This window comes from Acinonyx jubatus, chromosome B1 (genome assembly GCF_027475565.1).
Source record: "Acinonyx jubatus isolate Ajub_Pintada_27869175 chromosome B1, VMU_Ajub_asm_v1.0, whole genome shotgun sequence".
Lineage (NCBI taxonomy): Eukaryota > Metazoa > Chordata > Mammalia > Carnivora > Felidae > Acinonyx > Acinonyx jubatus.
This window is the reverse complement of record NC_069382.1, coordinates 197,732,060-197,756,037: the sequence shown is the minus strand read 5'-3', so window position 1 is coordinate 197,756,037 and position 23,978 is coordinate 197,732,060. Positions and strand designations below refer to the sequence as shown.

At 58.4% G+C, this 23,978-nt stretch overlaps 1 protein-coding gene across 1 annotated transcript in view; it reads right to left on the bottom strand.

The window, feature by feature from the left end:
• SORCS2 (sortilin related VPS10 domain containing receptor 2) overlaps window positions 1-23,978 on the bottom strand; it is a 452,598-nt gene that overhangs the window by 253,604 nt on the left and 175,016 nt on the right. Inside the window, exon 2 of the mRNA XM_053217627.1 lies at window positions 12,502-12,569. Coding sequence (XP_053073602.1) covers window positions 12,502-12,569 — 68 coding nt within the window. The remainder of the gene's footprint in view (window positions 1-12,501; window positions 12,570-23,978) is intronic.

Here is a 23,978-nt window from a genome sequence, read left to right as displayed (position 1 = left end):
CTCTTGCCTACACGGTACTTTGGTCTCTCCCCTGTCCCAGTAGGACGGCCTCAGAGACAAACCTGCACACGTTCAAACGGGCGTCGAGGTCCCGACCCCCTGTAGTCCTACATGCGCGAAAGGAGGCCTGACCTTAAGAACTGATCCCACGAACGTCACCAGAGATGCGGGAACAACACACAGACAAGGCCTCTCACGGCGGCCTGCTTTACATCTTTACCTTTGGGGCAACTGGAAACAACACAGAGGTCTGAAAACGAGGATTTGGTTAAATAAATAGTACCTCCTTCAGCTGAGAGTTTATTATGCTGCTACTAAGAACAGCCGTTTTGAAAATATGCAGGAGCATAGGAAAATGTTTAATACATAATATTAAAGTAGGATCTCAAATTTATAGAACACGTATGTATTTGCATCTTGACAAGACTAGTGAGAACCCTCATCTCGAACGTTAACAGCCATGATCTCATAAGGTGGGTGGACACGGGATGGGACACGGGATTTATGCCTCACCTATCTTAGAACTTCCAAAGTTTCTATGATAATTTTCTTTAAATAAGATTTTTTTTTTTTTTAGCAAGAATTTTCTGGGGAGGAATTTAGCAACATCTTCATCAAGACGGTGCCATCACACGGCCTCCTGTTTGAGGGAACGTGAAGCGGCTACCACGGAACCCACGAGCAGAGCTCCATGGGCGGTGATCTTGCTCAGTGACCCCCGGGGCCTGTGTCCATGCCAGAGTTTCGGCCCGGCAAAGGGGACACAGGAGCCCTGATCCCAAGAGGAGGTGGGCAGCAGGCTGCGGGAGAGGGTCTGGGAGAGCCCAGCAGAGGCACCTGGCCTAGCCGGGATGGGACACCTGAGCACAGAGAGACAGGGCCGGGGAAGCAGGGCGGAGGCCTTGAGGGGGGCTGCCCCCAGGGAGGCCAGGTGGGGCGGCAATGGGGGCAGAGGGGGCTCTAAAGGGAGAATCTGCAAGTGTCCTGAGGGCCAAAGAGACGGCCCTTGGCTACATGCAGACCCAAGAATCAGATCAGGACCCAAAATTCACAGGCTGCCCTTCTCCACTGAGCACCTGTCCCCCATTTCTCAAAATCACAGCTGAGAGGGTCACAGGGACCGGAAGCCGCGCTGTGGGCTTGTACTAACGTGCAGGGTGGCTTACGCGGCCCGGCCCTCCGTCACCTCTGCTGGGAGAGCCCCACTCAGAACAAATCCTCCGCCGGGGGCAGTCGCTGCAGGGCCTTCCCAAAGAAGCTGGGGACCTGGGTACTTTCTGCTCACATCTGCTTTTTCCCTGGCCTCTCCGGCCGGCAGGAATGGAGTCAGAGGAGTGGGATACAGGAGAGGAAGGGAGGGAGGAAAGCAGGGGAACAAGAGCTGTGTGGGTGAGCCGGGATGGGAGGCCAGGGATGCCCTGAGGCCAGGGCAGGCCCCACCCAGGAAGCCAGACTAGTCTGGAAAAGACCAGAATGTTCCTGTCGCCTGCCAAAGCCACCTCTGTGTTTCCCCAACGCAGCCTCTGGTTGCAGAGAGACTGCTGGTAGGCGTTGTGCAGGAGTGACAGCACTCAGGGGGATGGGGAGGAGGACCATACGTGAGAACTCAGTGGCCTCGCCAACATGGGAGGCACCTTGCAGGGAGAGCCGTCCTGGGAGAAAAGGCACACCACGGTGGTGCCCGAGGACGGGATCCTTCTCCAGAAAGTCCTCCTTGACCACCAACTCCCTCCGCTCAACTGAGTGTGGGCGTCTCACGCTTCCCCGGTTCTCAGCTTCATCACAGTGCAGATTACACACCATGACCCCAGGTGTTTGCCTGTCTGGTCCCTTCACTCCACTGTGAGACTTGGGGGTCATTGACCATGCCTTACTCAAACCCAGAGCCTGGATGGTTGGATGTGAGGACAGGGGATTAGTAGACATGGGATGGATACATGGGGGGTACAGGGTGGATGGATGGATGGATGGATGGATGGATGGACAGATGGTGGATGGATGGATAGATGGATAGATGGGTCGATGGGTGGATGGGTGGATGGATGGATGGATAGACAGATAGGTGGATGGATGGATAGATGGGTGGATGGATGGATGGATGGATGGATGGAGAGAGGGATTGGTGGGTGATAGATGGGTGGATGGATAGATGGATGGATGAATGGATGGATGGATGCATGGATGGATGGAAGGAAGGATGGATGGATGGATAGATAGATGGGTGGATAGATGGGTGGGTGGATAGATGGGTGGATGGATAAATGGATGGATGGGTGGATGGGTGGATGGATGGATGGGTGATGGATGGGTGATGGATGGAAGGGTGGATGGATGGATGGATAGACAGATGGGTGGATGGATAGATGGATAGATGGATGGTGGCTGGATGGTGGATGGATGGATGGATGGATGGAGAGAGGGATTGGTGGGTGATAGATGGGTGGATGGATAGATGGATAGATGAATGGATGGATGGATGCATGGATGGATGGAAGGAAGGATGGATGGATGGATAGACAGATGGGTGGATAGATGGGTGGATGGATAGATGGATCGATGGGTGGATGGATGGATGGATAGATGGGTAGGTGGAAGGATGGATGGATGGGTGGTGCTGGGGGGTTGGTGGGTAGACAAGAGATAGATACATGGGGGGATGGAAAGATGGATGGATGAATGGATGGATGGATAGATGGATAGATGGATGGATGGGTGGATGGGTGGATGGATGGATGGATAGACAGGTGGATGGATGGATAGACGGGTGGATGGATAGATGGATGGATGGATGAATGGATGCATGGATGCATGGATGGATGGAAGGAAGGACGGATGGATGGATGGATAGATAGATGGGTGGATGGATGGATGGATGGATGGTGGATGGATGGATGGAGAGAGGGATTGGTGGGTGATAGATGGGTGGATGGATAGATGGATCGATGAGTAGAAGGATGGATGGATGGGTGGGTGTTGGGGGGTTGGTGGGTAGACAAGAGATAGATACATGGGGGATGGAAAGATGGATGGATGGATGGATGGATGGATGGATGGATGGGTGTTGGGAGTTTGGGGGGAGGGAGTGGATATGCAGGGGATGGATAGATTAATGGATGGAGGATAGACAAAAAGAAGGGGATGGATGGGTGAGTGACAGATGGTGGGAGAGAGGGAGAAAGCAAGGGAAGAGCCTAAGACAGGCCAAGGAAGGAGGAGGGATGTGCCACAGGCGGAGAAGACAGTCACCACCAGCTGGGAGGTGTCCTCAGGGTGTGTGGGACAGGGGAGCCAGGACCTGAGTGAGGGCAGAGGGAGGGAGAAGAGGCTTGGGGGCTGGGGACACTGAGGGATTGCCTCAAAAGTGCTTGACCTTTCAGCCACCCAGATCTTATTCCAGAGTATTTTACAGGCACCTCAAGGCCTAAGAGCTGACCTCATCAAACTGTTGATTCAAATCAAGTCAGCGCCTGTCTTGATCCCTATCTGCTCTGAGTCTTGATTAAATCAAACTCAGACCTCCACGGTGATGCTGAAGCACACACGGAGAGAGGCCGGCCAGGGAGGGACGGAAAGTCCCCCGGGGAGGAAGGAAGCAGGCCTAGCACCCACTAAGTGCCAAGCGTCCACAGGGATTAGCTGCCGTCCTCATCAGAACAGCCTGGGACGTCGGCACGGCCACAATCTTCTGCTCGGATTACACAGGAGAGGATGCGAGGCAGGGACGTCTCGGCCCCCGGACTCAGAGCATGACCTCTGCAGGGACACAGACCACCCAGAGCTCTGGCCCACGATTAGCCTACAGGTAAAGCCCATCGATGTCTAAGACGGTCTCTCTAAAATCCCCACTCTTTCCAGGCCGCCAAGGGGCAAAGCACTTCCTCTCTTTATAATTTTCCCACTGCGGACCGTGGCTATAAGCCCTCGGCACCACCCACCTAGAAGGACCTATCAGCGCAGCTGGTCTTTGTTGGCCCTGACGCTCAGGGCCCCAGGGGGCTGCCGTCAGCTCAGGAAGCGCACTGCACACAGTCTCTGTCCACCCGACCCTGGGACGGTGGAGCCGCGTGGACGTCCCCAGGCCTGGCCATTATCCACGTCTGCAGGGAAGGACCTTGATGATGCTTTGTACCAGTGCATGTCAAGAGGTCCTTGGGTGGCTGGGGTTCACTGCTCAAACTCCTGAGGCCCTGCCTTCACAACACAGAACGTGAAAAGTCTGTGCATTAAAAATGGAGAGGGAGCCGCCAGAGGGCCACGGAGCCAAATCTGATTTTAAATAGAATGGTGTAAATAACACAGTAACAGGATGGGTACACAGAAGTGATCTGAAAATCTCAAACATCAGCTCTACCAGAATACAAACTCTATAAAGCAGAGTTTCCCAAGGTTTGTTCCAAGGAAAACCCATCCCGAGAAATGCTCAGCAGAACAAAAATAAGAGAATATGTAAATATTAAAACGTAGAAGGAAAATAAAATGAAAACTAACTTAATTTTAATTTAAAATGAGATAACATTTACATAAAATCAAAACGAAAGATTACGGACTCAGAGGAGATAGAGAAATGCCACACAAGCTTTTCCGGGAGATGTGTGATGTGAGTTGGCATGGCAGGGACTCCCAAAGTCCTACTGCAAAGAAACGCGGGTGATTTTCAACCTCGGAATGTTCACCAGACTTCTATGACCACAAAACATGTATTTTCTGGAAACACGTACGACCTGTGTGACACTTCCAACTGTCAATCAGCAAACCCTGACTTCGCTCCTCTCCCGTCCCCTGTTGGTGTCGGGTTGGACCCCGCGAGTTGCTTTGGTCAACAGAACTCGAGCAAACGTGACGGAAGCGGAAGCTTTAAGTGTGCTTGTGGGGTTGGCTTGGTTCTTGAGCCGCAGGGTGGTGCCTGGGAAGAACCCGGCCCGATGGCCTCTGCCCCCTCAGCGTGGGTTCCAGAACAAATGCAGGTGGCCCAGGCCACGCTCTCCAGCTCGCAGCCTGAAGTAGGGCTCCCCGGCCACGCCCCGTCCAAGGAAGCCAGACCAGTCAACCCAGGGGTGTGAGCCTAAGTGCACGGTACACATCACCGAGTTTGGGGTGACTCATTCCACAGCATGATTGTCACCATAGCTGACTAATACACCATCCCACAGAAGTACCCTTTTAAGACTTGCACACAGGTAAGACAAGCAGGTAAATCCCAGGGGAGGAAACGTGAATAGTCAACCAACAAAGGACAGTATGTTCGACCTCACGAGGAATCACAGAACTGCGAAATTAAACAAGAGGGGGCTACACTCTCACCTCTGCTCGAGTACAGACATACGAAGTGACAACTCAGAGACGCGGGCGTCACTCCACAGACAGGCTGGCAGCAGGGAGAGAAGAAGGAAGCTGGAGACTCACGTGTGGGCGCTCGCTGCAGCCCTGGTGGGAATCACAAAATGCGGGGGATAAAACTCCTTGTGCTCCCACGACAGGGGACACGTAAGTCAACCAGATGATACGTGCCACGTGCAGAAATCACCAAAACCGAGGTGGGAGCACAAATCAAATTACAGAAGGTGAAATGACACCACTTCACCCATTTTTTAAAAAATTTTTTAAATGTTTATTCATTTTTGAGAGAGAGAGAGAGAGAGCAGGGGAGGGGCAGAGAGAGAGAGGGAGACACAGAGTCGGAAGCAGGCTCCAGGCTAGGAGCCATCAGCACAGAGCCCGACATGGGGCTCGAACTCACGAACTGTGAGATCATGACCTGAGCCGAAGTCGGATGCTTAACCGACGGAACCACCCAGGCGCCCCTGTAACAGGACATTTCTTGAAGAGGAGAAATCCCAGACAGGAAAAAATTAACATCTATTACAGCCAGGGAATTGGTCTTGGGCTAGCCTAGGCTCTGTTATGATAACAGCTAAAGCCCTAAATTTCAGTGGCTCCCCAGCCACTGGCCCCCAAACTTAATCAGATGACCCCAAAATAACTACAAGGGAGGCTGGGGAAGGAAGGAAACGCTTGGATTATTTGGTGAGCACTAGATTAGACTGTCTCTGACACATGGTACCCAGTACATTCTACAATTCATGTATACATTAAAGACTTCATGATTAAATTCAAGATAGGAGAAAGAGAATCACTCCACAAAAGGGAGGGGATGCCAGCAAGGCACTCTGGGAGAAGACCTGAGACCCACGCCCACCCCCAGTATTCCCGAGATTTCCCCTGTGGAAGGTCCTGCCCAAGGTCATATGTGCCAGGGGAAAGGTAGGGCTGGTGTGGCTCTCATACCGGCTCAGTGATGGCACAGGCACAACGCCAAGTGGGCTATGGGACTGAGGCTGCCATGCTCAGTGTGAGGATGCAGGCAGTCCCAGCAGAGAGAGGTGGGGTAGGGAAAGGTGGGCCAAGGTCCACTTTCTCCCCAGCGTGGGGATGCCCCCAGTCCCCTCGTGCTCCAGTTGACAGCATCAGAGCCAACTCTGTGTTCCTGGCCCCCACCCCATCCCCTAGGACGGCCTCATAGGTGTAAAGGGTTCTCTAGGTCACGTGAGCATCTCCTAAGAACCATGTCGCCATCCATCCATCCACCCGTCCACCCATCATGTGTCCATCCATCCATCCATCCATCATGTGTCCATCCATCCATCCATCCATCCACCCATCATGTGCCCATCCATCCATCCATCATGTGTCCATCCATCCATCCATCATGTTTCCATCCACCCATCCATCATGTGTCCATCCATCCATCCATCCATCCATACATCCAATGTCCAGCCTGTGGCAGATCTGTGATGGGTTCTGGGCATCCAGTGATCACCAAGGTGGACCTGACTGGTCTCCATCCCCAATAAGTACATGTTCTGGGTGGGGCGAAGGGGGATAAACCATACCCAAGAACTCCCACAGTCAAGGAGAGATACAATAAAGAATGCCTGGGGGCTACTTACACTGAGAGGAGGGGTGTCCTCTTTGAAGAAAAGAGGTTTATACTGAGACTAAGTGTCCACAGGGGCCAGTACCTGAGGGTCAATGCCGAGCGCATTCCAGGCAGGTGGCCCCAACAGGCACAGCCCCCTTACAGGGACCAAGCTGGGCATGGTGGAGGCTCAGGCAGCAGTCTGGCTGGACGCTGAGCGGCAAGAGGGGCTGGGCTGCGGAGTGGGGTAGGACCCGGCACCGTGGCTTTTATCCAGGTCCCTGGGGAAGCCCCGGCAGGAAGCTAAGCCTCACTCCTAAGCAGCCAAACCCCTGGCTCCTCCAAGTGTGGTCTCTGGACCAGCCCCGATGGCAGCATGTGGCCACCTGTTAGAAATGCAGACCAGGAGACCCGAGTGACCGTTGAAGCCAGAAAGGCAATGCCAGAAAGACCCCTCCTGGGTCTGCTCTCACCTGGGGGGGCTCCTGGGGGGGGTCTCCACACTGAGTCTGCATCTTCCAAGGCATGGCCCGAGCGGCAGTAGTTTTGAAGAGATTTCCAAGTGACCCTTACCTACCTCCTCCCACCGAGGACCCATTTTCTACTATCTGCATGTGGCTCAAACCTCGATGGCTTGCAGCTACTTTCCTGACGGCGTTTGTGAGGCAGCCGAGCCTCACCGGCCGTTTGGGATTCAGCGGTGGTGACACCAAATGGGCCTCCCAAGACCCAGCCCAGGCTGGACACCGGAGCCGTGCCTGCCGTAGCCCAGACCAGGCCAAATGCGGGCCCAGGTCGGGCACAGACATCGGGCGATGCTGAGGCCCCCAGCTGACCCCGGAATGAGCCAGGGCCCTGCTACTCCAAGTGTGCTCAGTGGGCCAGCAATCCGAGCATCGCTAGGGGCTTCTTAACAATGCGGAGCCCCGGGCCCCACCCCCGACCCAGGAATCAGAATCTGAATTTTAACAAGACCCCCTCCCCCCTGAGGCTCTTCTTCAGGATGTGGATTTTCAACCAGGGACAAAATTGCCCTCAAGGGGCAAACACTGGTTCTCGAAGGGTGCGAAGGATCTTACGTTTTTGTGTACAAGGCGCAGGTCACATTGAACTTCAACAGAAATACAGTCGTGGGCGGAGGGGCACCTAGGAGAACAGTGTCTCAAAGGCTTCCGGCAGGGAACGGGGCCGATCAAGCGGACAGTTGAGGGTCCCAGCTCCAGGCCGCGGGGGCCCGGGCAGCACCAGCCGGGGACTTTGCCTCCAATCTGTATCAGGGGTGCCCGTTCGTCCCTTTGCCTGCGAGTGGTCTCAATTTTCCAATGGATAATGCAGTGTCCTGGGAACCCCCGAAGGGTTGCCCCTGGGAACCTGGAGGGACAGCCCTGCACCAGGGGAAGAACCAGGCGACATCCTCCTGCAGGCAGGGTGTGGGGGCACAGGAGCATTTACAGATCACGTCCATATTAATTCCAAACGCTCTTTATCTTTACCTCGCAACCGCTATGGCCCCACCGTGGAATAGATACAAGTTGCACATCCACTCTCAGAGGGACCGTGCGTGCCCACGCTCTTCTATACTTGCCCCTACAGCCTCTGGCTCTGCCCACTGGATCCCCCACCCCTACACCTGGACAAGGAGGGCGGGATGCACAGGTATCAGTCTTGGGAAGCCACCAGGGGACAAGGGAGCAGGGCAAGACTGTTGGGCGTGTGTGCATCTCAAGTCCCTGGGGCCTTGCAGGGGCGAGGCTTGGAGGGGCGGTGAGGGGCAGCGGGGGAGGAGCTGGGAAGGGGCTACAGGACCCCACCAAGGATGAAGAGGCAGCAAGGGAACACAGGTGAGGATGGAGAGGGGGCGACAGGGGCAAGAGCCATTTAGGAAGTCAGATCCGGGCAGTGCAGCCCAGGGGCGAGGACCGTGCAGTGAGCTGAATGACACAGCCAAGCAGATGTGTCCACGACCTACCTCCAGAGTCTGTGCACGGCCTTATTTGGAAAAGGGGTGGTTGTGGATGTCATTAAGTCAGAGCTCTAGAGATGAGATCACCCCGGATCACCTGGGTGGACCCTGAATCCAACAATAAGTGTCCTCATAAGGCACACACACAGGGCAGACACACATAGAAGAGGCCGTCTGAAGCCAAAGCTGGGGGCAGTGACTGGCATGTCCCCCCACCCCCACCCCAGGAGCTGGAAGAGGCGTGAAGGATCCTGGGGGAGCCCGGCCCCACCCACACCTTGATCTCAGACTCTAGCCCCCAGGGCCATGAGAGAGCAAATTCCTGTTGCTTTAAAGTCCCTACTTTTTGTCCTTCGTTCCAGCAGCCCCAGGACATTCGCACAGACTGGACATCGGGCAAGCGTCAGGCAGGCTGGTCTGGGTGAGTGTGTTCCTCCTGCTGCCATCAGCCCTGGGAACCCAAGATGGGAGGTGCCCGCACAGGATCGGCTCTGAAACCAACTGGAGGCTCTCTGGAGGGTGGGGGGCAGCCTCGCTCCCTCCCGGTGCCCCTTCCCCAGAGTGGAGGGCACGGCCCCACCCTGAAGACCGGACGGGGTGACAGGGGGCCCCTGAAACGCAGGACAATTAAAAATGCACTCGGCTTATGTTTCAGAGAGCCATTTCCAGAATGTAAATACCATACCTGTCCTTAAAAATGGACTCACGGGGACCGCACAGGAGAACCCTGGGGAGGCTCAGGGCGTGTCCACCGAGTGAGTCTCTAATCCGCGTGATCCAGGCACGGGCTCTGTCAGCCCCCATCCACGTGGGCCTTGACCAGCAGACGGAGGCGGGGTGGCATCCCCACGCAAGACCAGTGGCAACCTTTCCACTTCTAAAGACACTCACGCAGGTGCCAAGGTAGAGGGGACATGGGCTGAAAATGCTCGCAAGAGGAAAACGTGATTGGCAGTCGAACACAGACGCTGCTCATGCTCCCCGGGAACCAAAGGGACTCAAACGGGAGCGGTCGCTGGGGCCTAGACGGCGCGGGCCAGAGTGCCGCCCGCTCGGGGGGGGGGGCCCGCAGCGGGCCGGCCAGCCATCCGCTCACTCTCCGGTTCGGTCGTTACCCCCCGGGCTTCTGCCCAGAGAACAGAAGGATGAAGGACAACCACACGCCTACATTTTTTTTACGGCAGCAGCGTGGCCCCGTGTCAGAACGAACCCACCAAGGGCTAGTCCGCGGCCACAGGAAACGTGATGCGGACACGTTTCCAACCTCGAGAAACTGGAAACAGATGCGTGAAGAAAGGAGAACGCAGAACTTTCTTCCACGTCTGACTATATACATACGTCCGCGAGAGAAAGATACACAGAGGATGTGATGGCTCCACGCCGGAAGCAACGGGTGGGGCTGGGGTGATCCTTCCTGACATGACTAACGCCTTTGCGTGTATTTTTAATAAAGGAGAGGAAATGCCTGCACAGAGACAGTGATGAGAAAGAACATGGAGAATTGGTCTGTTGATCTGCTTCGGAGAAAAACTAAATCGAGACCGTGTACCGTTCTGGGGACCTTTCGTGTCACCTCGCCGGGCCCTCATGCTCTCCCAGGCAGAGACAGAGCGGACAGAGCCCCCCCTGCTGGAGCAGCCCTGAGGTGGGCGGTTGGCCTCCCTCTCGGCTGCTGTAGCCACGTCTGAAGAATCGGGAGTCTGGAGCCCTTCAGCAAAAATTCCCGGCCCCCGTGCCACGGGGTGGCCCAAATCCACCCGTCCCCACCACATCCCCCATAAGGGTGGGCAGCAAGCCCTACGTATACCCCACAGCTCTGTCCTGTGGGCACAGATAGCAGCGGGAAGGACTGTTCCAGCAACATTTATGACCTCCCGTTTCCGAGCGCAGCCCACGGAGATGCTGGAGGGAGCGAGGGAAACCGGGCATTCCGGATGGTCAGCGAGTGCGGCCGGTGCAGGGAGAGCCCGCCCGCCCGTCAGGACGCGGCTGGTGTGCAGCATTTGGGGCCAGCGAGGCGGCTACTCTGGGATGCTGCCCAGAATTCAAGGCCAAGAGAAGAGCCAGGTGCCCCTGTTCACTCTGCAGCCCCGGGGGGACCTCCTTGGACCATCCACCTAGCAGGAGACAACGCCTTCCATGGGCCAGCCCGTCCCAGGGCCTCGCCCTGAAACCCTCAGAGGGCCGCAGTGAGAGGTGGCGGGAGCTTTAGCGCTCACGCCATGGTCCACTCTCATCCCCAATGCCGAGCTGCCTCCCCGCCACACTGAGCGGGACTTTTGAAAGCAAGCCTCGGACCTCTCCTCGGGGGTGAGCTGCTTCAAGGCACAAGACGAAATGACGAGGGGGAGTGTGGCAGAAAAACAGCTGTCCTCTTTGTAGGATGCTGACCCCTCTCCCTGAGGCCGACAGAAGGACTGGGGGGCGGGCTGGGTGGGGGGGGGGGGTCTGCAGGGCGAACCCGCGAATCCACGGCCGGGAGGAGCCGGCTAGGAAAGGCTCTCTGGCTGCAGGGGTAAGAAAAACGCAGGGCAGTACGAGTGGTTTGCTTGCTCCCCAGGCTTGGTCCCATCAGCACCGCCGGGGACCAACCCGGCTGCCCCAAGACGCCCCCATTCCTTATACAAGAAGGAAAGGACCCAGCTGGAGGTACTATTTCAACACCTTCCCGGAGCATCACGGAAATCCCCCAGCAAGAACCAACAGAATGAATCATCAAGCCTCTGCCCCAGAAGCAAAGCCAAGAGCCAAAAATAAATCAACTCAAGGGGGCTGCACACATACAGGAGTCCTGAGGAGCGGGCAGAGGTGTTTTTTTTATGGATTTCAAATAGAAAAAAATGAATTAATTGGTGCTTGAGAAACACACCTTGAAAAACAAAACGGTCCAGCACACCCAGGGAACGTGGGAGTGGCGAGCAGCGCGTGGAGGAAACACAATCGTGGCCCGGGGACAGCTTTTGAGACGACAGCCCCAGCCGCCCGGGAGCCTCCCCTCCCCCTCCCTGGGTGAGCAGGTGTAAATATTGAAGATGATAGTAACCGAAATGATTTCTCCAAAACCTCCTTCTCTCCCACCTCATTTAAAACATCAAAGGGGCTGCTTAATGTTCTTGGACTGAGTTCACATCTCACATAGAAAGAGATATCCCCCGTCGCCAGTGGGTTATTTATTTACCAAGCTCTTCGGCTGAGCCAGGAAGAAAGAAAAACGTCTGAACAATGAGGATAATCGGCATACTTGGTGGACTCCAGAAGCCTCTCGTCTGAAGTTCAGGGCGTGAGCGGAGGGAATGTGTGCACTGACCTGAATTCAAAATGCAGACCCTCTTCCTCGGGGAGGAAAAAAAGGCAGGGGGAGGGGGAGGGGGAGGGGAAAAACAGAAAGAAAAGAGAGCGAAGGAGCTTTCTAAAGGGCCGTCTTTTCTCCGGCGCTGTTTGTGCCCACTGCCGAAACCCGCCGTCGCTTTCCACCGTGTCCTACGTGCATTTTGTAGCCAAAGAAAAGTTGCGAGGCCGCCAACCCACAGGGCTGCTCCAGCTGGGCGTCTGGATCTCAGCCCTCAGTCTCGGGAGTAGTGTGGGTGCACAAGGAGAGAGGCCCGCCCTCGGCTTGACTTACCGCCACAGAGAACTTTCCAGAACCTTCCCCATGTCGGCGTGGTAATACTTCGTCAGGATCAAGATCACCTGTGGTGGCAACAGAGAGACAAAGGCAGAAATCAGCCAGTTTCGAGGCTCTGAAAGAGGGGTGTGGGGACGTTCCCTGACCCAGTACACATCAGGGGCCCGGGTCTTGCTGTCGGCTTCCCAGGAGGCCCCAGCCAGCCTGCACACAAGGCCGGTGTCCGCCCTGACACCTCCCAACCTCCCTCCGTCCTCAGAGTGACTTTGGGACCATCCTGCCAGGGCCACCAGGTAGCTGGCACTCAGCAGGAAAAATTCTTAAAAATTGTTTTCATGTTCGTTGATTTTTGAGACGGAGAGAGAGAGATGGGGCGTGAGCGGAGGAGGGGCAGAGAGAGAGGGAGACACGGAATCCGAAGCAGGCACAGAGCCCGACGCGGGGCCCGAACCCACGAGCCGGGAGATCGTGACCTGAGCCGAAGTCAGATGCCTAACCGACTGAGCCACCCAGGCGCCCCTCAGCGGGAAAACTTCAAAGTCGGCCCCAGACAATCTCAAACCATGGTCAGAGGGTCAGCCGAGCTAGTGTCCCAGAGTGCCGGGCAGAGGACGCGTTTGACAAGGCTTCGGGAGATGGGGCCTCGTCCCCACCAGGGCCTTCGAGAACACCTGCTGGGGCCGCCCCAACACACGGGCAGGCAGGGGCCTCTGCCCCTCTCCTCCCAGTGCTGGAGGATGCCGGAACCAGCGGAGGGCTGGGGAAGGCGCACGAGGGCGGCCGAGGCGGCAGGCGGCCCGTACATCATCGACGGGGCACACGCTGCTTCGCGGCCCCTCAACTGTCATCACGCGCGTGGGCGCCCCCCGCCCCGACGAGACCGTGTCCCCTCACCCCCGTGCAGGAAAGGGAACTGTTAGGTAACAACAAAAATAAACGTGCTCAGAAGCACCCGAAAGTTCCTCCAGACGCACGGACGGATGGACCACCACAGAAAGGAAGTGAGAACTGGCCTGCCTGGTAGGAAAAGCACCTTGTCCCCAGCGACTTCGCTGGCCAGTGCATTTTCCCACACATCACCTTTCATTTCGCTCGCTGCGAGTCTCTATTAGCTGCTCCCGGTTGCCATGGGAACCGGGGGGGGGGCCTGGGGACCCCCCCCCCCCACCGGCTCCCAGCAGAGCCGTTAGCCCGGTTAATCTGGGGTCACCACACTGGCCGGCTCCGGGTTTGGTTCCTTCCCGCCCCGCACGGCCTCCTCTGTGTTAGGGACGTGGCTGCCCCAGACACCGTCTGGCTGAGCTTCCCCTGCCCGGCGATGAAAGCAGGGAAGGTAGGAGGAGGGGGTGCCAGCCGGGACGGGACGGCGCACATTCTGGAGGCAGCACTGATCAAACGCAGACCGGAGGCCTCGGCGGCGGGGGCGCGACGGCCCCGCCTCTCGCTCAGGAACAAAGCCACCTTCCCCTGCCAGGCGCTCGGGCTGCCGGAGACGGAGACGAGCGGGAATCCTCTGAAGACCCGGGGAGGCGGGCAGAGTGACAGGGCCTGGACAAGCAGGAGACAAGCGTATTTTTAACCTATTGATTTATATTTTATAGCCTCGCCTCTCCCGGAGGGGATTTCGAGGAGCCAGAGCGTGACAGCTGGAAGGGACCTCAAAGTCTGCTTCATCCAGCCCATCCAGGGTGAAATCCTTAAGCCAACATCCTCATCAAGCCCCAGCTAGCTGAGCTCTGCCCGCACACCTCGGAGGGTGGGGAGCTCACGCCCCAGCACGGCGTTCGGACCCCTCCCGGATGGGTCTCTCCACTCACACCCACCCGCTTCGTTCTGAGCGCCAGCCCCACCGGGCCTCTGCACGGGCTGTTCCTCATGCTGGGACCTTCTTCCCGCCCCCACTCCTGACACCTTGGGTGTCTCCCAGACCCCTCCTCTGGTTCAGTGCCCCCCACACCCTCCCAGACCCTGCACTCTCCCCTCCAGCACGGCTCACGGGGTCTCTTTCGAACATTGGACGATGAGCCCTTTGGGGGAGGGGACTGTGTCTCGTCTTATGTCCCAGCACTGGGCACGGCACCTGCTGTCTAACACGACTAAGGCAATGAAGCCAGGGGAGGCGAGGGCCCTGGGTGAGGGTCTCCTCCCCTGCTCTGGCCCCCCTCTGCCATCAAGAGCACACACCGTCTACCCTTCGTGCGATGGACAGAATCTTTCTGCTGGCACCACCTTAACCCACGGGAGGTTTGGGCTCCGGAGGCCAGGGCCGGGGGCCATCCTTGCCTGGCGCTGAGACAAGGAGCCACCCAAGAGGGGTCAGCCCTGGGGGAGCCCGGCAGGCACCCCTCTCTCTGCGGCGGGCAGCGGAAGGCGGCCTCTGCTTTGGGGTCAGCCCCTCCGAGCCCCAGGGAACTGAGGTTCCCTACAGTGAGGAAGAGACACCCAGCTCCCTCCGTGGGGGGTGAGGGTGCCGGAGCCAGCAGCCACGCTCTGGCCCACGCTCGCTGGCATCCGCTTGTCCCCTGGGCAGCAGGGACAACCCCTGGGTTGACTCGGCTCGTGCACATCAACCCTCTTTTCACCCGGGACCCACGTGCAGCTCCTGTCATTATCCCCACCTGCAGGCGAAGGAACTGAAACAGAGGGAGCCTAGGGGTGCCCGGGTGGCTCGGTCGATTGGGTGTCCTACTCTTGATTTCTGCTCAGGTCATGATCTCACGGGTTTGTGGTTCGAGCCCCACGTCAGGCTCTGCACTGACAGTGCTTGGGATACTCTTCCTCTCTCTCAAAATAAACAAACTTTTAAAAAGGGAAAAAAAAGGGAGACCCAGGTGGCTCAGTTGGTTAAGCATCCGACTTCAGCTCGGGTCATGATCTCATGGTTCACGAGTTCCAGCCCCGCGTCTGGCTCTGTGCTGACAGCTCAGAGCTTGGAACCTGCTTCCGATTCTGTGTCTCCCTCTCTCTCTGCCCCTCCCCAGCTCACGCTCTCTCTCTCTCTCTCTCTCTCTCTCTCAAAAATAAATAAACATTAAAAAATTTAATCAAAAAGGAAAAAAAAGAAAACAGAGCGAGCTTAAACGCTGCGGGAAAGCATACAGCACCCAGCACCCCAGCAGGTTCTGAACCGCCGAGCTGAGGTTGGGTCTCCACCGTCCGCTCTGCTGATACTGTCCCGCGATTCTCACACGTGCTTGAGCAAGGGCCCCACGTTTTCATTACTTTTTGAAAGTCGTTTCAAAGAACTGAAAAGTATGGCACGCCCTTCTGGGGGTCCCAGCTAACAGCTTTGGAAATGAAATATGCCAGGAACCATCTTCCAGTGGCTGGTATGTTAGCACAGCTCTGGCGTGCTTTGATCTGGGCGGGAGACGAATCTGGAAGGGCACTGGGGCTTCTGCGTCCCAGCCTTCGCCAACGGTCTCCTCCCGCCCCGAGGTTGCCGGAGCCCCCCGCCCGCACGACTCCTTCCGGACAGTCAGAAATGCCCCGATGAGGATTGAGAGCCACGCCTGCCCAAGGAAGGACAGACCCCGCAGGTCCTAGGTCACCCTGTGTCTCCTCTTTTCACTCCTGGCCCCCCCGGCCCTGGAGGTAGGCGGGCTTCGCCCTGACTCCCCAGATACACCGTCACCCAGGTCTAGCCAGCCGTGACCCCGGTGAGAGAAGCCAAGCTCTCTGGGCTTCCCAGACCTGCCTGTCCTCGATGCTGCTGTCTGTAGGTTCCACCACCGAAGGGACGTGGTCCACTTGGCTCCACCCTGAACTCCCAGGACTCAGCACAGAACGAAAGCTCACAGTATTTGTTGAGTGAATGAAGGAACAAGTCAGAGAGTAAATGAATAAATACTCCTTCCCAGAAGCAGATCCGGAGAGGACACCGAATCGGTCCTTCGGGCCACTGTCACTGCCCACAAGTCCCTGCTGCCTAGGGTTCCCTCCCGAGCCCACTGCCTGGGCCACCCTCTCCTGACCCAGGAAACACCACCCAAGGGTGCAGAACATGGCCCGTTCTGGAGGCCCCCAGCGACAGCCATCCATCCCTCAAGGGACAAGCTCGGGACCCCCGGTGGGGTGAGCCCACCCCCGTCCCAGTGACGGTGCCCACGAGGTGGCCCCAACTGGGCAGCCAGGGCCAGTGGGATGTCGTGCGACCCAAGCAGCCCCCCAGGGCCCCCCGTTCAGAAAGACCTGTGCTCGGTTTCATGCTGTGCTGTCACTGTCTTGAAATTCTTAAAGAAGTTTCAACGAGGGGCGTGTTTTCGCTACGCATTGGACCCCGTGAACAGCGGAGCTGGGCCTGAGGCAGGTGCCCACCCCTCTGACGTCCCCAAGTTTGAATCCCCCTCCAGCCCCTCGAGGTGCTGGAAAGAGAGTATCTGCCTGACCCCCAGTTCCACCAAGATGGTGAACCCCGTCTCCCGAGTCAGGGAGACAGGGAGCCAGGCCAAGGTGGGGGCTGGAAGGAGGCAGCAGATTTAATGGTGGAACCCATGGGAACCTGGGACAGCTTCCAATGCCTGCCTTTAGAAATGGAGGAACAGATTCAGAGAAGGGAAGGGGGGTCCAGCAGGGATAGGCCTGGTGCCCAGAGATCCCCAGCCAGGGCCCAGGGCCAGCTCCCACTGGCCCCGGGCACTATTCCAGGGACGGGAGCGGTGGCCTCACCAGCCTGCTCCTCCACTGAGAGGCAGCCGAGGGCTCTGTCCCCAGGAAGGAAAAGAAACCGTGATGTCCACACTCAGTCCGTGCAGAGACCCTCGGTGGGCAGAGGAGCCCCCACCCAGGCCCCGAGCAGCCTGCCTCCTGCCCAGGCCACAAGCCAATTCAAGACCCAGATAGTGAGTCTCTGCCCCCAGGATGCCCGACATGCCCTTCTGTCCCCCAGTGAGCCTACAAAATCCACTTAGAAATGAGGCGCTGGGTCTGTACCTCAAAGCTCCAGAGAGGGGATTGTGGAAACAGCCCTGCGGTTGGAGCCACCAGCCGAGGACCCTGAAGTGGCATCAGGGGTCCGCCCCTGTGGCCGAGGCTGGCTCGGGGAGGTCTCGGCGCCCAGGGCGCACGGAGGCCCACAGCACCAAAACAAACACCGCCACCTGCAAATGTGCTCGCCGCGCTGTTCACATCGTCTTTCATCAGGTGCCCCCGCACAGCTGGCACGCTTCTCGGATGGAATAAAACCAAACAAGGAGGGTGTGGCGGCATCGGGACGACCCCGGCCCTCTGAGCCTCTGTCTCCTCCTCTGTGAAATGGAGCGGATTCGGGTGCGACCTCACAAGGCTGCCGGGGGAGGGGGCGATGCCCATCCACGCGAGCCTATGCCTGAAATCAGAGCACAGAGGCCCGGGGGCGAGGCCCTCTCTCCCTGAGCGGCCACTGGCACGTTTCTAGGTCAGCTATTTCTGTTTCCTGGGGTGTGAGTCACAACAGCGGGGCCGACAGGACGCCCTGGAGGGACCCGCAGAACACTAGGCCTCTTCCCGCGGTCGGCACGCAGCCGGGCCCCACGGGCAGTGCAGTGACGAGCGCAGACACGAGCCCTTCCCGAGCGCGGCCCGCGGAGTGGGGAGCCTCCTGAACAGCCGCCCGGCCCGCGTGGGCTTCGCGGAACCCTCCCCGCGCCCAGAACCCGCGGCGCTCAGCACTGTCACCTCCCATGGGCATCTCGGGACTAGAAGCACGCAGATCACCTCCGGTTGGAGGTCCCAAGCCTTTCAAGGAGCCAGTGGGAAAGGATTTTGAAGCAGCCTTATATCTGTGTGCCTTCCAAGGGCTCAAGGATACTCCCCCAAAAATAACAAATACTCAGCACAATTCAGGAGTCAATCAATCGCACACACACACACACACACACACACACACACAGCAGCAGCAAGAATTCAGCATCAGCTGCCAACTCGGAAATGAACTTCTCATCAGAAAAAGGGAAAATGCAGAGGTGGCCCATGAGGGTCAGGCCTCCGAGGCCCCAGAAGGCGCCCCTGCCCACTGATGTCCCCCAGGCCAGTCGGGACAGGGCCGGCCCATAGCACGGTGAGTCGAGGTTCTCACTGCTCACAGTGGGGCCTGGGACCAGCCGTGCACACTTCGCACGAGCCCCTGGAAACGCAGAACCTGGGTGAGGCCCCACCCCAGACCTGCTGACTCAGAATCTGTGTTTTTAATGTCGACGTTTCAGAAACCACACTGGCGGATCCCCGGGTCCCTATCCGCTCACCCCCATCAGAAGCTGAATTTCCTTCTAGCACGCAAGAGGGCCCCATTCTCTCCAACCTCATGCAGCTGTTAACCAACAACACACACCACCCTCAGGCACACACTCACCACCGTGAATTTCAGTCACCCCAGGGCCTTTGTACATGCTGGTTCCTGCACCTCTGCCTTCCTCCCGCCCCTCTACTCTGCCTCCCTTCTGCTCATTCTTAAAGCCACCTCCCCCCTGAAACCTCCCCCAGAGGCTGTGGGCTCCAGGAGGGCAGGAACCAAGGCCACCTCTATCAGCACCTTCTCCCGAGCCTAGCCAAGTGCCAGCACATAGTGACAGTCTGATAAATAACTTCCCAGTGAATGAATCAGTGGCTAACTGGCTCCAAAAAGCCAGGAATGACTCCTGGTGTGGCTCTCCCCGTTCCCACCCCACCTGTCCACTTTCACAGGTGCAAAAGTTGACGCGGGAACGTGTACAACATTTTATCATCGCAGAACACCAGAACATGTGGGTTTAGAAGCCCACCGAGGGCTGAGGCCCAGAGGGAGGAAGGTTCCAGACCAGACCGGGGGCACCTGCAGAATGCCACTCCTGGCTCTCTGCACCACGACGCACTGCCTCCTGGCGGGAGAGATGCTGAGGCCAGGAAGGAGGTCAGGGCCTCTCGGCATGTGCCAACTGTGCCCATTACACAGATGAGCAAACTGAGGAACCAAGAGATAAAACAATGGCTCCAAGAGCATACAGCTAGCCCTTCGATGTGGGAACACGGAGAACAAACGAGGCCTCAAGTGTTAGAAAGAGAAAAGGGAGGTCGGGAAAGAAGGCAGAGAATAAGATGTTTTGTGGTGACTTCAAGTATTCATCCAACGAACAGTCTTTTTTGCCCTATACGGCAGGCGTGAGGGTCCACAGAGAGGAAGCCGCCAGGGTCCCAGCAGCCACAGGCACGCTGTCCCCTGATCTCATCAGATGATGGCATTCCGCCTGCACACAGGCCTCCAGGATGCTCCAGAGAGCACCATGAAGGCGTGTTTCATGGTCTAGGAACGCGTGTTCACACGCAGAAAGGGTGGAAGGCTATGCAGGGATCGTACGACCTCAGGAGAGGCTGGGACATACACCCACACACGCCAAGGGACGCTCCTGTCCTGAGCTGTGTGCCAAGGCACCCTCCTGGGTGTGCCCTTGTGGGGGCCGGTCCAGCCACACAGCTTACATCCCGTTCCAAAAGGGACAAGATTCTCAGAGAGGCCCCAAGAGGAGAGGCCTCCCGGCTGCGGACTCACCAGCCCTGAGGGTGGTCACACCCGCTGCTTGGGCGAACCCTCCGTTCCTGGAATCTCCGTTCACTCGTCTAAAAAAGCGAGGAAAAGTCCCCGCGCCATTCTTGGACTGGAAGGTGAAGGCGTGACAGGCAGCAGGTCCCAACAGACTTTAAAACCTGTAAAGTGTTCTCCCAGGGGAAGGGGTTGATTACCAAAGTCACTGGGGGGGGGGGGGGCGGGGATCACTTCTATTCCATTACCGAAAAGAAAAACCACCCGAACAGTCACAGGGATTTGGGAACTTGACCAGTTTGTCCTCTGCAAGGAAAAGAGCTCTGTGGATGCACCTGTTCTCAGGAGACGCCCCCCTGGGTCCAGAGGGACAGGGCACAGCCTACTTAAATGGAATGAGGATGGGGCTCCTGGGGGGCTCAGTCGGTTGAGCACCAACTTCAGCTCAGGTCATGATCTCGCCGTCCGTGAGTTCAGGCCCCGCATCGGGCTCTGTGCCGACAGCTCGGAGCCTGGAGCCTGCTTCGGATTCTGTGTCTCCCTCTCTCTGCCCCTCCCCTGCTCGTGCTCTGTCTCTCTCTGTCTCTCTCTCTCCCTCAGAAATAAACATTTAAAAAAATTTTAACGGAATGAGGTCCGTGATCTGGCCCTACCGAGAGGTCGTGACTCTCAGCACAGGCTCGTCAGTCACGCAAAGATCCCACGCTGGACAAGGAGGCCGATTTGCAGCCAGCAGTGAGACAGGGTGAGGGACATTGGGATGACTTCCCTCCCGTGGCGGCCTGGCCAGGGCACGTCTGTGAGATGGCAGCTTGCTGGCTGGCCTTGGTGTGAGGCCTGCGGGCTTTGAGTCTCGGGCCCTGAGCCCCAGTGTCCTCATCTGTCCTACGGGAGAGACACAGCCAACAGCAGGGATGACCCTGGGGTCACATCTTCAGGATGGAGACCTCCCACCAGACAAGCCACGATGGGCCCTGAGGTCAGTCTCCACCTGCATTTGGAAGGATGCCAGTCCGGGGTAGGCAGAGCTGGCTCACGAAGGAGCCTCTTTCCAGGACCCGGGACACGCGGCCGGTGGCTGCATAAAGGACACACCCTCGGTGAAGCTAACGCATGACGAGTAACAAAACCACAGCCCGCCGACCCCTTGGCCTGGCCTTCCCGCTCCTGGGGAGCTAGTCTATCGACGTCCTTGTGTGTACGGGGTGATGGATGCCCCAAGTTCTGTCCTTCGACGCGGTAACAGCCCGAGAGCGGAAATTAACCAGCTCGTCCAGCAACAGGCCGCATACACAGCCTGCAGCCCAGCCACCCTCGGGAACACCACACGGCTGGACTCCAGAGGCCTGGCGAGCCGCAGAGGGCGCAGACGGGGCTCCAGCGTGGCGCGCTCGGTAGAAGGAGCCACGTGCAGGGCAGCCCCGTGTCACTTCTTGTGAACCAAAGGGAGGGGTCAGCACCCCTGAACCGAAGAGGAGGGGACTCCCTGCGGACCCACAATGCCGGCCTTCCCTTCAAGCAGCAGGCGGTGGCTGGTCCACACCCCACTTCCCCGGCCCCCCGGGAGGGCAGCGAGGCTCAGCTCTGGGCACCTTTGCCCAAGAGGCCTCCTCTACAAAGAAATCTATTCCCGTTAAGGAACTGATTCTGCATTTATCTACCAGGGAGAGGAATCCTGCGTCTCTCTGACAGAGACCCCCCCGGGGGAGGGGAAGGAAACCTGCTGGGCTCAGAAAGCCACGTGGCCGGTGCGGGCTCTCCAAGGGCCAGGCTTTGGTCCGTCCCAGTGCCATCCTGTAGACACCAAGGGCAGGCCGGCGGCCCAGCCTCATTCACTCCTGCCCCCCACCCCGGGAGCCTCACCCCCTCTCCTCTATGGACTAGAGGAGCCTCCGTCATTCTCTAAGCTGGCGGGATTCCCCACAGGCCCCGGAAGCTCCCGGAAGGTTCTCATGCCCAAGTGGGCCAAGCAAGTCCGTGTCAAATTTGCTGCTAGCATGAGGCACTTCCCCCAACACCGTCTTCTGCAGGGCGCAGAGCCTGGCTCCCGCCACTTGCCAGACCCCTCCTCCTGGTGCGGCGCCCCGGCCCCCCTCCCCAGGCCCCTCCGCAGAGCCTGGAGGACTTCGCGAGGGACGACTATGTGCCGGGAGTCTGGAGGGCCTCGTCTGAATCCCGGCTCTGCGGCACATGAGCTGTGCAGTCGGCTTAATCTCTGGGCGCCTCGGTTTCCTCATCGATGACACAGGGATGATGACGCAGGCTTCCAGGGCTGGAGAGGACACGAGTTCGATGTGTCCGCGGTGAGCGCGCCGCTCAGGGTTAGGGTCGCGGTTTGGGAGCGCTCATGAGACATGTACGTGAGAAACACAGTGGGAGGCCGCCTAGGTGAGATGTCGCTGTGGGTACTCGTGTCCTGAGAAGCTTGTTCAACCTACGGACTCGGGACCCCAGGCACACCTCTCCACCACTTGGGGGTCCTCCTTACGGGGTCAGCCTAGATGCCGCCTCCTCCAGAAAGCCTTCCAGGATTTCCCCGGGCTAAGCTGCCAGCATCTGATTACACACACTTTCCCTGCAGCAGGCATGAGCTCACGCGTTACGAGTTTGGGGCTGGGCCCCTTCCCCTCACCACCCGCTGCGCCCCCGGGCCCAGCACCAGAACGAGGCCCCAGAATGGCAGGGGAAGGCGCACGACCTTGGAGCTGGCTCAGCGTTGAGTGTGAACCCCCACACACCGTGTGATGTGTCCCCCCGCTTGGGCTAGCGTCACCTCCTTGTCTGGAACGCCGGCGGATAACGGCCACACATCCCCGAGAGGCAAGGATCATAAACTATGCTAATGTGTTCAAAGGGCCTGGCACCCTGCCTGACGCTGAGGAGGGCCTGACAAATGACTGTCCTGTCCCTCCTCCACGACTCGGGTGACGGCCAGGCTGAGGCAGTTGGCTGGAGACAAACAGGCCTGGCCGCCCTGAGTGACGCCGTGTCACGCTCCGGGTCCCCCTGGGCCCTAGTAGGACCCGTTTCTCCCACAGAGCCGTGACCCCCATCGGGCTGTTCTGCCGGGACCGCCATGGCCCTGGAGCCCCCCCCCCATATGACAGGAGGCCCTGCCCGGGTGTCCCCAGGTCGTGGGGACCAGAAATGGGCTGGGATGTAAGAACCCAAAGAGGTTGTGGGAAGTAAGAAGGAACATCTCACGAGAACCACAGCCTTGAACCCATGACCCTGCCCCCCTAGGGGCCACGGCCCTTTCTCCCTGGGAGAGGCCGGCCAGTAAGGTGCAGTGTCCCTAGATGGGTCGGGGGCATTCTCTTCGTTCCTGTGGTGTCCACGCTGGTGGGACAATTGGTGCCCAGAGCAGCTGAGCTAGAGACGTCCACAGAGGCATGTCGCCAAAGCCCCATCCCTTCGCCCAGCTGGCCTCGGCCTCCCCTGGCAGGTGTGGCTTTGAGGCCAAGTCCTGGCCCCCAGAATCCACAGGCCGGGGCAGGAGCACCGTGTGTCACTCTGTCCTGGCCCTGCGTCACGAGCCTTCCAGACATTGTGTCGTGTAATCCTCCCAACAGCCCTGGTCCCTGGGAGCCATCCCGTCCCCATTTTGCAGATGAGGAACGCGGAGGCACACGGAGGGAGGTTATCTGCCTCAGGTCACGGAGCTCAGATGTGGCAGGGCCGGTGTGCTTCAGGGGACTGGCCAGGGTGGGGGGGGAGCGGAAAGACCTTCACCCCGTGCACCCCAGTTTAGTACGACACAGCGTGGGGCTGCATCCCGGGAGCCAGACCCCCGCCCCAGCTCTGGCCTCCAGAGGTGCCCACGGCCGCCTCCCCTCACAGCCGGCTGGCAGCCGGCATACTCAAATCCGGCGGGCTGTCCTTGGCCTTGGCGGGTCCCGCCCCAGGGCCAGTCTGCGGCACCCCTCCCCTGCCGTGCGCTCGCTGCGACCGACCATCCATCCTGCTTGGCCCGGGATGCTCT